The following is a 16,614-nucleotide window of genomic DNA, read 5'->3' on the forward strand; positions in this document are numbered from 1 at the left end:
TGGCAGATGTTTTACTTACGTGATCTAGTGAATATGAGTAAACCTTAGACGTTCTCACTTTTCTGCTTGCTACTTTTTCTTCATTTGGAGGATCTTCTCTGCTGAGGAAGTGGAAGGAGACCGGAGCAGTGTCTCAAGGTGATTATGGATATCTATTAACAAATTGCTCCAGAGTTACCTGTTCTGTGCTATTATGCAGCTCAAATGGCTTACGCCTTTTATCTGATTTTTAAGATGCTGAGGTATCTTGCCTTGATATTGCTTTGGGGACCTCTGGTGAGTTTGTTGGGGATTGAGGGCTTGCTACTGCCGTCAGAATCTGAGACTTCTTCAGTTGTTCTTTTTTCATATATATATCTATAGTTTTTCTCAGTGGTTTATCAATTCATCTCTTGCCACATCAAATAGATGATTCAGACTTCCATTTTGCTGTAAATGTAAGCATGCTGGCAATACTTGGTCTGGTCTAGAGAGCCACCATAACGGCATGACATCACTCAGTTTTGTCGAGGCATCCCCTTGCTGTCACCGGAGAATTAGAGATGTCTAAGCGTGTAGACAAATATAATTCTCCATAGAACAATGCTGAATAAACAAACACATACGAGCAAATGCTGTGGTTTCATGGCCATTAATTTCAGAAACAAGGATGACTGGTTTAGCAACATTGCTCAATGCATGTGCAAAGAGTCAGCTTTTCTTTTTTGTTTTTTTCTGGAAAAACATCAGAGAGTGAGAATGTTAGGTTTTGTTTTTGTAGAATTTCTAACAATTTTTGGCTGGTTTCTGGGAACTTTCCAAATAAAGGTGGGGGGAGGGGGAAGGGGTTCTCCAACCATGTTGCTATTATTAGAGCTAGTGTTTTCAGTTGCAAAAGATAAGCAGATTTAGAAATCCTGGGGGACCTATTTGCCTCTCATGAATTTATTATATTTATAGTATTTTTGTACCTCGCTTATAACCTCTGCGATTTGCATTCAGGTACTCAAGTATTTCTCCTTATCTGTCATGGTGGGCTCACGACCTGACTATGGATGTACCCACCCCCAACAAGAGGAACAAAGCAGGAGGATTAGTGCACAATGTAGAGGGAACTTGGGTTTTCAGTTATAATGAAAACAGTGGCACCATCTTGCTTAGGGCGCCGGCACTCTTCCTCCTCTCCGCCCGTTTTCCACTCCTCCCCCTGCCATGTGGGTGCCTCTCACCTTCCCCGTACCTTTTTTACTTTAGTGTAAGCAGCCACCAACTTGCTTCCTGCGTCGGCTTCAGCACTCTCTCTGATGTCATTTCCGGGACATAGAAACATAGAAGATGATGGCAGATAAGGGCCATAGCCCTTCAGGTCTGCCCACTCTACTGACCCACCCCCAAGTCTACTATCCTAGGGATCCCACTCCTGGTGACAGGTCCCCTTGGTTTAACCCTCTAAGGGATCCCACATGGGCATCCCATTGCTCTTAAATTCTTGCACGCTGTTTGCCTCGATCACCTGCACTGGGAGCTCGTTCCAAGGATCAACCATTCTCTCGGTGAAGAAATATTTCCTGGTGTCGCCATGAAATTTCACGCCCCTGAGTTTGAGCGGATGCCCTCTTATGGCTGAGGGTCCTTTGAGAATGAGAATCTCTTCTTCCATCTCAATACGGCCGGTAATATACTTAAACATCTCGATCATGTCTCCTCTCTCCCTACATTCCTTGAGTGAGTACAGCCGCAAATTTTTCAGCCTTTCCTCATACGATAGATCCTTGAGCCCCGAGACCATCCTGGTGGCCATCCGTTGCACTGACTCTACTCTCAGCACATCTTTTCGGTAGTGTGGCCTCCAGAATTTCACACAGTATTCCAAATGAGGCCTCACCATGGTTCTGTATAATGGCATTATGACTTGAGGCTTCCGGCTGACGAAACTCCTGTGGATGCAACCTAACAACTGTCTTGCCTTAGATGAAGCCTTCTCCACATGATCAGCAGTTTTCATGTCTGCGCTGATGATCACTCCCAAGTCTCGTTCTGTTGAAGTTCTAGCTAAGGTCTCACCATTCAAGGTGTAAGTTCTGCATGGATTTCTGCTGCTGAGGTGCATGATCTTGCTTTTCTTAGCATTGAAGCCCAGCTGCCAGGTCGAGGACCAAAGCTCCAACAAATGTAGGTCCTGTGTCATACTATCGGGTGAATTGCTATCTCTCACTATATTGCATAGTTTGGCGTCGTTAGCGAATAACGTTACCTTACCTTGAAGCCCCTGAGTTAGGTCACCTAAGAATATGTTGAAAAGGAGCGGGTCCAAGACTGAGCCCTGCGGTACTCCACTGGTCACCTCCAATGTTTTAGAGAGGGTACCGTTAACTACCACCCTCTGAAGTCTGCCACTCAGCCTGTCCTTGACCCATGTAGTTAGTGTTTCTCTCTTCATCTTGCTCAACAGCCTGCGATGCGGGACACTATCGAAAGCTTTGCTGAAGTCTAGGTATACGACGTCCACGGATTCTCCCAAGTCTAACTGTTTTGTTACCCAGTCAAAGAAGCTGATGAGATTGGATTGGCAGGACCTACCCTTGGTGAATCCGTGTTGACTGGGATCCCATAGATTCTCCTCATCCAAGATTGCGCCTAATTTACGTTTGATTAGTGTTTCCATGAGTTTGCATACTATTGATGTGAGACTCACCGGTCTGTAGTTTGCAGCCTCTGCCCTGCAACCCTTTTTGTGCAGTAGAACAACGTTAGCTGTTTTCCAGTCTATGGGGACTCTCCCCGAACTTAGGGAGAGATTGAAGAGTCCTGATAGTGGTTCTGCCAGGACATCACGCAGCTCACTGAGCACTCTGGGGTGTAGGTCCCATGGCTTTGTTCACCTTGAGTCTTGCCAATTCGTAGTAGACGTCGCCAGGTGTGAACTCGAAATTCTGAAATGGGTCTTCCATGCTGGGCCTTGCCCGCAACTGCGGACCGTGCCCGGTGCCTCGTAGGTGAAGACCGAGCAGAAGTATTCATTCAGTAGTTCTGTTTTATTGGAATCTGATTCTGCGCAGTTCCCATCTGGTTTTCTAAGGCGTACTATCCCGTCTGTGTTCTTCTTCCTATCACTAATATACCTGAAGAAGGATTTGTCCCCTTTCTTCATGTTCTTTGCCAGAGTCTCTTCCACTCGAAGTTTGGCCTCCCTGACTGCCGTTTTTACCGCTGCAGACCTCGCCCTATGTTCTAGTTTAGCTTCCCTAGTTTCCGTTCGTTTGTAGAAAATAAATGCTTTTTTCTTCTCCTTGACGAGGTGCGAGATTTCTGCAGAGTATCATTGGGGTTTGTTGTTTCTCCGCCGTTTGTATACTGATTTAATGTAGAGGCTTGTCGCTTCATGTATGATAGAGTGCTGAAGCTGAGACAGGCAGCAAATTGGTGGCTGCTTGCGCCAAAGTTAAAAAGGTACAGGCAAGGGACACTTGGCAGGTGAGGGGCAGGGAAGAGGGCAGGGGAGGGGCACCACTACCCAATATGGGGTATGTCTATTAAAAGGCATTAAGCCCTAACAAGTGCTTAGCATATATGAAAATGCTTCCTGCAAAACGCATTAAAGCATTTTGTGGTAACTGTTTTCTACATACTAAGTGCACATTATCTATATGTTTATTTTCTTTTTGGAGAGAGGGGTGTATCAGGCAGAGGATGGCCGTAGACACATAGTTTGGCTAGCGTATTGACATTCGTGTAAGCTAACTGGTTAATATGTCTATAAAGCAGGATCCATTACCGCCTCTTACTTCAATTTTTTTCCAGGTTCATGCAATAATGTGAAAATTAGCTCACAACCTGAAAAAGAAATGCCTGAAAATGCCCTATTTCCTGGGTGCCCTGGGAATGGGTTTTGCTAGCCCCCAAATTCTATATATAGTACCAAAAATTGGCACTAACCAGAACAGTGCTTAGCGTGATTCTATAAAATTCACTTGCCATATATAGAATCATGCTTAGTGGCCATATAATAATAATAATAATAATTTATTCTTGTATACCGCCATACCAGGAAAGTTCAAGGCGTTTCACAAAAAAATAGAACTAAAACATACAACGCTGACAAAAGTACAAGCAGATAAAATACATCGGGTTAAAATAAGTCAAAAACTTATTAAGTTAAAACAAAATGCATTAAGATACCAACTTATCGAATAGTCGTGTCTTTAACAATTTTCTGAAATCAAGATAGGAAGAAGCCTCTAACAAAATTTTTCCAAAGCCATGTATTCAATTTAGCAGTCTGAAATGAGAGAGTTCTCTCAAAGAACTTCTTGGAACGGTAAGATTTTATAGGGGGATATGTAAACAGATGCACTCTGATTCAAAGGAAAGTGAGGAACAAGGTGCCCAGGTGACATACCAAAAACTGATTTATAACAAATACGAGAGAATTTAAACAAAATTCTAGATTCTATCGGTAACCAATGAAGTTTCTGATAAAAAGGAGTAATATGCTCCCATTTTTTTTAAACCAAAGATAAGGTGAACAGCGGTATTCCGAATCACCCTCGATTTTTTAAAGAATTTTCTTGTAAAGGCACCTAAATATATAATATTGCAGTAATCAAGAATACTTAAAATTGAGGACTGTACCAATAAGCGAAAACAAGTTTCATCAAAATATTTCTTAATGGTGTGAAGCTTCCAAAGCACCAAAATACATTTCTTAAGCAATAAATCAGTATGTTGTTCCAGTGTGAGATGTTTGTCCAGAGTCACACCCAGTATTTTTATGGATTGTTCTATATTGTAGTCTAAACCATTCAAATGAATCATTGTTTCTTTAATCTTATCTTTGGGAGTTGCTAGAAAGAATTTAGTTTTTTCCACTTTTAGAGGTCCTTTTATCAAGCCGCGGTAGGGGGTTTAACGTTCGTAATACCATGCGTTAAATCTCCTGCCACGCTAGCCGCTAATGCCTGCATTGAGCAGGCGTTAGTTTTTTAGCCGGCCGCGGGGGTTAGCGTGTGATGAAATGTCCGATGCGCAGCTTGATAAAAGGACCCCTTAGTTTCAATTTAAAAGCAGTTATCCAGAGTTCGATCTGACTTAAAATGGTCACTAACAAATTTATAAACTCAGGTGACAGATAGGTTAACAGGATAACTATAGTAATGTCATCCGCGTAAATGTAGAACTTTAGCTTTAGACTTTGCAGCAGATTTCCCAGAGAGGTAAGGTAAATGTTAAACAGGGTGGGGAACAGAGGCGAACCCTGCGGAACCCCACAGGAATTTTCACAACGATAGGACAGAGTATCGTCCTTAATCACCTGGTACGATCTTGTACCCAGGAATCCATGAAACCAATTCAAAACATTTCCCGCAACTCCAATGGATTCCAAGCAATCTAAAAGAATAGTATGGTCTACTACAGGGGTGTCCAATGTCGGTCCTCGAGGGCCGCAGTCCAGTCGGATTTTCAGGATTTCCCCAATGAATATACATGAGGTCCATTTGCATGCACTGCTTTCATTGTATGCTAATAGATCTCATGCATATTCATTGGGGAAATCCTGAAAACCCGACTGGATTGCGGCCCTCGAGGACCGACATTGGACACCCCTGGTCTACTAGGTTGAAAGCGCTGCTCAGATCTAGCTGCAAAATTAAGGCGCTTCTACCTTGACCAAATAATGAGTGCAGATAATCTAACAAAGAGGCCATAATTGTTTCAGGACTAAAGCCTGACCGAAAACCAGATTGATTATCATGCAAGATGCTAAACTTGTCTAGGTATGTAACTAGTTCAGCGTTAACCAACCCTTCCAGTAACTTAGTAGCCAGCGGAATACTAGCAATGGGTCTAAAGTTAGATGCAATATTAGCTGATTCTTTGGTATTTTTTATAATTGGTGTAATCATGATTTGACCCAGTTTTTCTGGAAACTTCCCATTAGATAGTAAAGAATTAACCCAGATTAACAATTTGGTCTTAAAATTGACCGGAGAAGCTTTCATAACATTTGGAGTACAGGTATCAAGTCTGCAGTTTATGGAACTTACTCAAGGTTTGCCAATCAATAGCAGTAAATTTGTTCCAACTTAAATCTACTCTGGGAACCTCCAAATCCTGAAGAATAGGGAAGCACATTTAGATGTACCCATTTAGGCCAATGAAAACCAGGCCTAAATACGTGGATCAGGTGCTGTTGGCTGGGTCTCGCTGCATCTGGGTAGGTAGAACTGATGTTTCAGCCATCATGCCATTGCTTTCTTCAGGAGGAGGGTCACGAGTGGTGTTCCACAGGGGTCGGTACTCGGACTGCTGCTGTTCAATGTATTTATGATCCAGAAACAGGGACAAAGTGCGAAATAATAAAATTTGCAGATGACACCAAACTATTTAGTGGAGTTGGGACTAAAGAGGACTGCAAAGATTTACAAAGGGACCTGAACAAACTAGGAGAGTGGGCGACAAGATGGCAGATTAAGTTTAATGTAGAGAAATGTAAAGTCTTGCATGTAGGAAACAGAAACCCGAGGTACAGCTATACAATGGGAGGGCAGGTAATGGGTGAAAGTACCCAAGAAAAGGACTTGGGGGTAATAGTGGACAAGACAATGAAGCTGTCGGCAAAGTGCGCAGCGGCCTCTAAGAAGGCGAATAGAATGCTAGGTACTATCAAGAAAGGTATTACAGAACAAAAGAAGTTATCCTGCTGTTGTATCGGGCGATGGTGCGCCCGCATCTGGAGTATTGCGTCCAATATTGGTTGCCGTACCTTAAGAAGGATATTGCGATACTCGAGAGGGTTCAGAAAAGAGCGACACATTTGATAAAAGGTATGAAAAACCTTTCATATGCTGAAAGATTAGAGAAACTGGGGCTCTTTTCCCTAGAAAAGCGGATACTTAAAGGGGACATGATAGAGACTTACAAGATCACGAAGGGCGTAGAGAAAGTGGAGAGGGACAGATTCGTCAAACTTTCGAAAACTACAAGAACGAGAGGGCATTCGGAAAAGTTAAGAGGGGACAGATTCAGAACCAATGCTAGGAAGTTCTTATTTACCCAGAGGGTGGTGGACACCTTCCAGAGGGTGTGATAGGACAGAGTATGGTATTGGGGTTCAAGAAAGGATTAGAAAATTTCCTGAAGGAAAAGGGGATAGAGGATTACTATACAGGTCCTGGACCTTATGGGCCGCCGCGTGAGCGGACTGCTGGGCATGATGGACCTCTGGTCTGACCCAGCAGAGGTACTGCTTATGTTCTTATGTATGAAGAAAGCCACGGCATGATGGCTGAAATGTCAGCTCTACCTACCCAGACGCAGCGAGATTCGAATAACAGCAACAATAATGATGCCAACTGTGGAGGCGTAAGAGAACATCAATAATAGTTACACTCCTATGAATCAATGAAGACCACAAAGATAAGATAGAAACCCTTTAATACAGCCAAGAGTAATTCATCCTTTTTTTCATGAGTTGTTTTTGTTGGAATTGGTTCAGTTTCAACAACAGGTTTGCTGTGTTATTATTCAGAAAGTCGTATATCGCATTATTAACTAAAGCTTTTACAGTTCATTTGTTTTAACATAAGAAAAGTCGAGTCACAATTTTTTTTTTTCAATTGTTTGTGGGCTTAATCAGTAGAGATGGGTGAGGACGAGGTAGAAATATTGTGGTTTAGAGGGGATGAGAGACATTGCTGGGAAGGGAGGGGTATTCTTGGTAAGAACAAGAGGAGGGAGTTGGCAGAAGAAATGAAGAACATCATTACCAATACATATTTGAAATGGCATTCAGCCAAAAAAGTCCCAAACCTATAAAAGCTTGGGGCTGGATCCCTTCATCTTCAGATGTTTTATTCCTTTCGAGTCAGAGGTAAGCAACAATTCTCTATGCTTCAGAAAAATATTCTCATTTTTAAAAATTTTTAAAAATTTAATTAACATGGTTGTCGTGCTTAATAGTTCATCTTTATCTTTATTTGGCATCTACTGTAGCACCTATGAGGGTTGACGGTATAAAGCAGTTTACAGAAAGGAACTCCATCTATGAATTAGGACAGATGAAATGGTAATAGAAACAGAAAATATATCTGAGAAAATAGAATAAAAATATGAAAGAAAGAGACATGGCCGTCAATGCTATTGCCCTCAGACCCAGAAGCTGCAAAGGCTTCCTCCATTAAATGCAATTGTCAAACAATAACCCCCTCTTTTACAAAGGTGCGCCAAACTCTTTAGCGCGCGCTAAACACACGCTAAACGCTAACGCGTGCATGTTATCCTATGGACGCATTAGTGGTTAGCACATGTGTTGATTTAGTGTGCGCTAAAACGTTTAGCGCCTTTGTAAAAGAGGGCCTAAATCTATAAGCCTACCTTGAATTTTGCAGTAGAAAGTTCTGCTCTAAGGTCTAAAGTTATGGAATTCCATAATGTAGGTTCTAGATTAAATATATATATATATATCTGTAAGCCTAGAGGAGTCACGCTTTGCTCTAGACCAGGGGTAGGCAATTCCGGTCCTCGAGAGCCGGAGCCAGGTCAGGTTTTCAGGATATCCACAATAAATATGCATGAGATAGAGTTGCATCTCAAGAAGGCAGTGCATGCAAATCCATCTCATACATAGTCATGGTGGAGATCCTGAAAACCTGACCTGCCTCTGGCTCTCGAGGACCGGCATTGCCTACCCCTGCTCTAGACAGGGGTTGGTAAAGTAAGGAGAAGTTCAGACGAAGAATGAAGGTAACATGCTAGAAGATCTGGGACCAGAATGACAGCAAAATGTGGTGGACAACCAGTGTGTAGACAGAGCCTTAAAAGTGAGTAAAGGCATTTGGTACTTGAATCAACACTAAATTGGAAGCCAGTGTTGTTGACATAGTAAAAGGAACACATTATCACATTTCCTATATATAATAAGTAGAAAGAAAACATAATTAAGATAGAAAACTTTTACAAAGGCGCACTATCGGTTTTAGCACGCGTTAAAATGCCACGTGCGCTAATCTTGTGCATGCACTAAAAACTCTAACGCACCTTTGTAAAAGGAGCCCTAAGATGATGCCTTTTGTTGAACTAACACTTGGGAGCTACAGTGTGCTAGTGTTAGTACATTTCATACATATAAAATATTCAAGTGATAAGCAATGACACCTATTATTGGAGCAAATGGAAAATAAAAGCAATGTTTGATGTCTAGTTCAGGTTCAATGTATTTAATATACCGCAGATATGAAACCAAGGTAAATCTAAGCGGCTTACAATAAAATGTAAAAAGAGTTTTTAAAAATGAATTTGAAAAAACAAGAATAAAAAATAAAATGGGTAGGGAAAAAAAATAGGTAAAACGTGAAATTTGGAGAAACATAAGAACATAAGAATAGCCTTACTGGGTCAGACCAATGGTCCATCAAGCCCAGTAGCCGGTTCTCACGGTGGCCAATCCAGGTCCCTAGTACCTGGCCAAAACCCAAGGAGTAGCAACATTCCATACAGAATCCCAAAGAGTAGCATGATTCCAGAATCCCAAAGAGTAGCAACATTCCATGCTACCGATCCAGGGCAAGCAGTGGCTTCATCTATGTCTTTCTCAATAACAGACTATGGACTTTTCCTCCAGGAACTTGTCCAAACCTTTCTTAATGCCAGAAGAATAGCATGATTCCAGAATCCCAAAGAGTAACAAGATTCCGGAATCCCAAAGAGTAGCAACATTCCAGGCTACCGATCCAGGGCAAGCAGTGGCTTCTCAATAACAGACTATGGACTTTTCCTCCAGGAACTTGTCCAAACCTTTCTTAATGCCAGCTACGCTATCTGCTCTTACCACATCCTCCAGCAACGCATTCCAGAGCTTAACTATTCTCTGAGTGAAAAAAAAAATTTCTCCTATTGGTTTTAAAAGTATTTCTCTATAATTTCATCGAGTGTCCCCTTAGTCTTTATCATTTTTGACAGTGAAAAATCGATCCACTTGTACCCGTTCTACAACACTCAGGATTTTGTAGACTTCAATCGTATCTCCCCTCAGCCGTCTCTTTTCCAAGCTGAAGAGCCCTAACCGTCTTCATATGAAAGTAAGATAACAGGAAGATAACCATCAGGAAAGGAAGGAATTGGTAGATAATGAAAAAAAAAAAAAAAAAAAAAAACATTTTGGGGAGAGGGAAGGAATGAACGATGTGGAAAAAAATTGAGCTCTTTCTGTCCATACTAACCCCCTGTTTTACTAAGGCGTGCTAGCCCTTTTAATGCGTTCTAAAAGGTAATGCGTCCATAGAATATAACGAACGTGTCAGCGTTTACCATGTGCTAATATTTAGCGCACAGTAAATCGGCTAGACTAATAGGTGTTGGCACTGTCACCTTGAACCTGGGACATTAGATCATTTATTATTTTATTGTCCCTTGATACTTCAATTTTGGAGATCCATTTGGGATCAGATAAACAAAGCAATGGAAAATCCACTGGCACTTACATATGACACTGTGCTATTTGGCACTTTGATGAGAGCTAAAAGCCAAATATCATCTCACAATAATAAACTTCTATTTATTATGACAGGGGTTGCCATTCAGCTTATTCTAAGGAATTGGAAAAACTGGGGGTAGACTGAACTATACCTTTGGGTGGGAGTCTCTCTGTCATGTTTTTAAGATGGAACGTAATATGGCCATACATCAGGGACATTATAAGAAGTTTCTGAAGATTTGGGGGGCCATTGACAAAATTTTGCAAAGAGTCATACACGTCAAGGGTGGGTGGGTGGGAAGGCGGGTTGGAATGTATTTTTCAATTCTCAAGTTGAGTGTAGTTCTTAGATATAACTAGCTGATGCCCCGGCGTTGCACGGGTATTTAATTATAGCAATAACACTGTAAATGGATTCAAATAAAGATACTTTATAGTGGTGAATGAAATTATTTTTTTACAGCTTTATAAAAAGTACAATATTCAAATTATAATGTGAAATATTTGACAAAATGAATACAATACAACTAACACAAAACTTGATTATAAACAACATTTTTAGTTTCACCTCCCGGAGCAAGAACATATAAATTCTTGGGTGAACCCACCCTTGAGCAAGCAACATAGAGTTGTCCATGGGAAAAACAGGGGGATCTTAAATCCACTCCACAGTATGTAATAGTCTGTCCCTGTGATTTGTTGATTGTGATAGAGAATGCAAGTCTCACTGGAATTTGCAAGCTCTTAAACTGAAAAGGAAGATGTGTTGCAAGTTTCGTTCAAATCGGGCAAGCCGTTTTTGCGTTGGCAGCTTTTTACATTTTTTCCATTGACATGAATGGGTGAAATCAGATTTTCTGTTTGTAGCTCCGCCCACATGTGCAGGTGGGCCGCGAGACCCCCAGAACATATCACCCCATGTAGTGAGGGATCAGCATACCAAGTTTCGTTCAAATCGGGCAAGCCGTTTTTGCGTTGGCAGCTTTTTACATTTTTGCCATTGACATGAATGGGTGAAATCTGATTTTATGTTTGTAGCTCCGCCCACGTGTGCAGGTGGGCCGCGAGACCCCCAGAACATATCATCCCAGGTAGTGAGGGATCTGCATACCAAGTTTCGTTCAAATCGGGCAAGACGTTTATGCGTGATCGCGGCACATACACACACACATACATACATACACACATACATACCTCCGATTTTATATATATAGAAGATTATGGGAGGGGGGTGATAATCTCTTTGTCATAGATTATAATTGTAATTGGATTTAAGTGCTTTTATAGAATTATATGATTGTATTTTATTTTGCACTTACTTATGGCTTTTAAAATGAATAAAGAAATTAAAAATAAATAAATAAATCGGATATCAAGTATCTTATGGGCCGCATCGAGGCGGAGGAAGATATCTTCTTTTTCAAGGGTCCCACGACAACAAGAGGGCATCCGTGGAAAATCAGGGGCGGGAAACTACGAGGTGACACCAGGAAATTCTTTTTCACTGAAAGGGTGGTTGATCGCTGGAATAGTCTTCCACTACAGGTGATTGAGGCCAGCAGCGTGCCTGATTTTAAGGCCAAATGGGATCGGCACATGGGATCTATTCACAGGGCAAAGGTAGGGGAGGGACATTAGGGTGGGCAGACTAGATGGGCCATGGCCCTTATCTGCCGTCTATTTCTATGTTTCTATGGATAGCGCCCTAGTAAAAGGACCCCTAAGTGAAATGAAAAATTTTCAGGAATGCCAGTGTATGGAAATGTTGCCTGCTACATTTACAAAGTAAGGAGATTAAGAACAGAAAGCCAAGGAAAAATAGTATGCCTTTAAAGGTCACGAATGATTTTTCTAAGCGAAGATAAAGAGGCAGAGAGTTCCAGAAAGTGGGAGCCATGATAGAGAATTAAGAATTTCTTTGAAAGTCAAGGAAGTATTTTCAAAAAGAGGGAACGACTAATAACCGTTCTTGTGAAGGACGTAATTCAAGTTTCAAGTTTATTAATATTTTGATATACCGACTATCACAAGTATCTGGTCCGTTTACAATAATAAAAAGTAAAAAAAAATTATTTAAAATATTAAAGTTATGTATAACAAAAAAAAAAGTCTAAATAAAAATAGGGGGATTGAGATGAAAACAAAGACTTAATTATAATGGGTATGGGACAAAAGGAAAGAAAGGGGAAGAGAAAGCTTTTTTTAATTACATTGAATAAATGAAAGGGAGGAAGGGAAGGATAAAACAAGAAGAAAAAATGGCGTTTTTAGTTTCCTGTTTTTATTTGGGAGCACTTTAACAGTTTAATTTCCATTTCTTTGGACAGATCCTGTAACACAGAAGAACCAGAAGCAAAATGACATCTCTCCTGGTATTTATTACTCCTTAGAACATAAATCTGATTTGATTTATTATTTCTCAGCATAAATTTGATTAGAGAATGACACGGGGACAGATTTTTCCCCATGCCGCAGGAACTCAGTTTCCCTGTGCCGCCCCCTTGTGTTTTGCCGCTGTCCCTGTCTCTGCTCCATTCCTGTAAATTCTGCCTTAACTGCACAAGCCTCGAACACTTATGATTTTAACGTGCGTGAGGCTTGTGCAGATAAGGATGGAGCTTGCAGGAACGGGGTAGGGACAGAAAAAAAGACGGGATGGGATGAGTTCCCATGGGGACGGGGAAAATCTTCACTTTTTTCCTTCATATTTCAAGTGTGTTACAACTACTATTGATCCACAAAGGCTCTCTTTCATGAGTGATATTGACTTTATTCATTATGTTTCCGCTCAGTATGTGTGACCCCTGGAGCAGGTGTTTTTATGCTGAAACACAGTGCTATGTCGGATGGATATAATGAATATTTATTTTACATAATCCTTTTGACTGATTCTACTGTGGAAAGCCAGTTTTTATGGAGTAACATTTAAGCATTTGTTTGATGTTATTGAGATTTTGTTAATATATATTTATCCTGTCAGATTTTAGAGATTTACTGCTAGGGTAAAGCATCATATATTGATTCCATTGTCTAGAATTTGAAATCTGTGGCATAAATATATTTAGGGGCCTTTTACCAAGCTGTGGTAAGCATTAACCTATGCTTACTGCATCTTAAAATGGTGTACGACAGGCCGTTGAAAAGTTCTCAGCCCAGCCAACAATGTTGGGGCAGTCTCCATCGAGGGCTATAGACTCAGACCAGTGTTTTTCCACTTTTTTCGTTCTGTATTTTAATGATTGGAAGAAAAAAAAGTGGAAAATTACCGGACCAACCCCCTCTTTTACTAAGCTGCGCAAACCAATTTGTACACGCTGATCGAATTAGCATGCTAAAACGGCTAACACACCTTAGTGAAAGAGGGCCTAAGTGTACAACCCTCAGTGGAGACTGCCCCAACTTTGTTGGCTGGGCTGAGAATTTTTCAGTGGCCCCTCGTAGGCCCGGCAGCTTAAAACGAGACCTGTTCCAAAATAACACATGTTATTTAGTTACTTATATATTTCTATACCGCACAACCCAAAGTTAGTGGCAGTTCACAAGAGAGCATAAATTATACATAGACAAAACATAAACATAGGAACCTGCTTGAAATTTCTTCCTGTAGGTGGCTGATATGCAAAACTAGAAGACGTCATCATTTTGGCTGTTCAGAGCATGCCATACTGCCGTTAATTATGCTGCTCTCTATACAGCTAGATCTTGGCATGGGGCAACTTTTGGGGCCTACTCTACACTCCCTTTCAAACTGGTGTCAAGCATGTAGCGGCCCACGGGTCCAGATAGGCGGCGTGGACTGAGCACACTGTCAGGGCAACCACCAAGCTCTAAACAGCTCACCTTATTTCTCTTCAGTGAATATTATTTGATTTCTTATAGAGAATGACAGGGTGACAAAATTCATCACCGTTCCCGTCCTCACGGATAACCGCGGGAAACCATCTTCATGTCATTCTTTAAGGAGAGAGAGAAGAGTCAGAGTATGAATGGCCACAACCACCCACAAGCTTTGCTCTGAAGAATGCTGGTGTAGAAGGACTGAGGCTGAAATGGACACTAGAAAATGACATGGGGTTATCCGCGGGGACGGGAACGGTGATGAATTTTGTCACCGTGTCAATTTCTAATTTCTTATTCTACTTGGATGACGAATTAGGACAACAGTTGATAGTTTGGTAACAAAGTTGTATATATATATATTTTTTCCACTAACATTGTGAATGGAAGCAGTAATGATTAATTTTATTTCAGTTTGGAAGTACTGCAACATCTGCTACATCTGCAGCATCTGACCAAGTGTAAGGACTTTTTTTCATTTCATCCCTTAAAATCATTAGCCCGAAAATATACACCCCAAATTCTTCAGTGAACCAAGTAAATAATCACAGGAAATCCTTAGAAATAAAGGGGTTCTTTTACCAAACAGCAGTAAAAGCAGGCTTGCTGAACCCTTGCATTGGTCTTTCCTGCCTGCCAGGACAATTTTTAACATTGGGGTAAAATGGCCGATTTTCTGACTTTCTGTATTAATGGCATAAGCTAATTTTCTCATTAGCACATGGCCATTAGTGCATGAGACCCTACCACCATCTACTTTGTAGGCACTAGGGACTCATCTGCTAAACCTGTGCTAATCCTGCGCTAATTAGTTAGGGCCAGATTCTATAAATAGTGCCTAACTCAGTAGCGGTATCTATCTACAACATGTCAGGGACTATTACACAGATTTTATTTTGTCTTTCTTAACACATTCTTAACACATTCCAATGCGGTATCTTTTTGTTCACTCCCTGCATTATTACTCACAATTGTACCTTATATAGTATAGTGCATTTTTAAAGATTCATAAGCAACAGTGAACCCAAATATCACATTGTTCTGGATATTATCCATATCACTGTTGGGTTCATCGACCCTACTTTATACTCCCATCACCACAATCACCTTATGGTACCATTTCTCCCAGGACCATTTACAGTCAAACCTCGGTTTGCGAGTAACGCGGTTTGCGAGTGTTTTGCAAGATGAGCAAAACATTCTCGCAAATTGTGACTCGCAAACTGAGCGTTGACTTGATTTGCAAGCATCGTTGCCCTCCCGCCCACCCGCCCGCGAATGACCCCCCCCCCGAGAACCAGCATCTATCCCCCCACTCGCGAACACCTTCCGCCTCCCCACCCCCCGCGAACCGGCATCCTCTGCCTGCCCAAACAGAAGCCTTATCCCATCTGGCACCGGTATGCAGCCCACAGGACATGCCGGTGAACGAAGATCCTTCCTGTTGCCTGGGCCTTGATCATCTGCACATGCTCAAAGCCTTCTGATTCTCGCTCTCTCTGAGATTCTCAGAGATCTTCGTTCACCAGCACTGGCATGTCCTGGGGCTGCGTGCCGGTGCCAGATGGGGTAAGGCTTCTGTTTAGGCTGGTGGTGGATGCCGGTTCACTTGGGGGGGGGATGTTCATGAGCGGGGGGTGGGGTGAGCGATGCTGGTTCTCAGGGGGGGAGGGAGCAGCGCCAGTGGCCTTAGGGGTGTATGGGGTGGGGTGGGAACAAATCAAGTGAGTTGCCCTTACTTCCTATGGGGAAACTCACTTTGATATGCGAGCAATTTGGTTTACGAGCATGCTTCTGGAATGAATTATGCTCGTAAACCAAGGTTCGACTGTATTTTGAAAAACCAAACACACAGCATCACATACACCAAACAGTAATTCTTAAATGGCATTCCTTTATTTACCGATAGGACCCCTGAGGAAGATTTCTTAATCGAAACACGGCCCGTGTTGGGTCCCAGTTTCTCTAAGGAAAAAGTGGATTGATGTATTATACAGACTTATGACTGAATAAAGTTCCTGCATCGGGTGCACCTGTTTCGCAGTTTTCCTTGTGATAGACGCCATTTGTAGAATCATGCCTACCAGTGCCTACACCAACTTAGGCGCCGGTAGGCATCATAATGTTAGACGCTAGTATATTAAGCCTAATATACAGGTGCCAAAGTCGTCGCCTACTAGCGCCTAACTTAATCCACACCCAAACTCCACCACTAACCATGCTTCCTTTCCATAGAGGCACCAGTAGGCACCTTGATGTAGATGTCTACCACGAGGTAGTAGGCACCTATTGGCTAATTAATGTTTTTAAATTGCTTTTTTAATCAG

At 41.7% G+C, this 16,614-nt stretch overlaps 1 protein-coding gene across 2 annotated transcripts in view; it reads left to right on the forward strand.

The window, feature by feature from the left end:
- The window catches only part of PLA2G4C (phospholipase A2 group IVC), a 57,370-nt gene continuing 40,756 nt past the window's right edge, over positions 1-16,614 (forward strand). Inside the window, exons 1-3 of one of the 2 annotated variants that reach the window (XM_033923600.1) lie at positions 1-138; positions 12,778-12,822; positions 14,702-14,748. In XM_033923600.1, coding sequence (XP_033779491.1) covers positions 12,808-12,822; positions 14,702-14,748 — 62 coding nt within the window. In that variant the 5' untranslated portion in view covers positions 1-138; positions 12,778-12,807. Of the gene's footprint in view, positions 139-7,829; positions 7,850-12,777; positions 12,823-14,701; positions 14,749-16,614 lie in introns of those variants that run through there. The other variant, XM_033923601.1, reaches the window with a different exon arrangement.

This window comes from Geotrypetes seraphini, chromosome 16 (genome assembly GCF_902459505.1).
Source record: "Geotrypetes seraphini chromosome 16, aGeoSer1.1, whole genome shotgun sequence".
Lineage (NCBI taxonomy): Eukaryota > Metazoa > Chordata > Amphibia > Gymnophiona > Dermophiidae > Geotrypetes > Geotrypetes seraphini.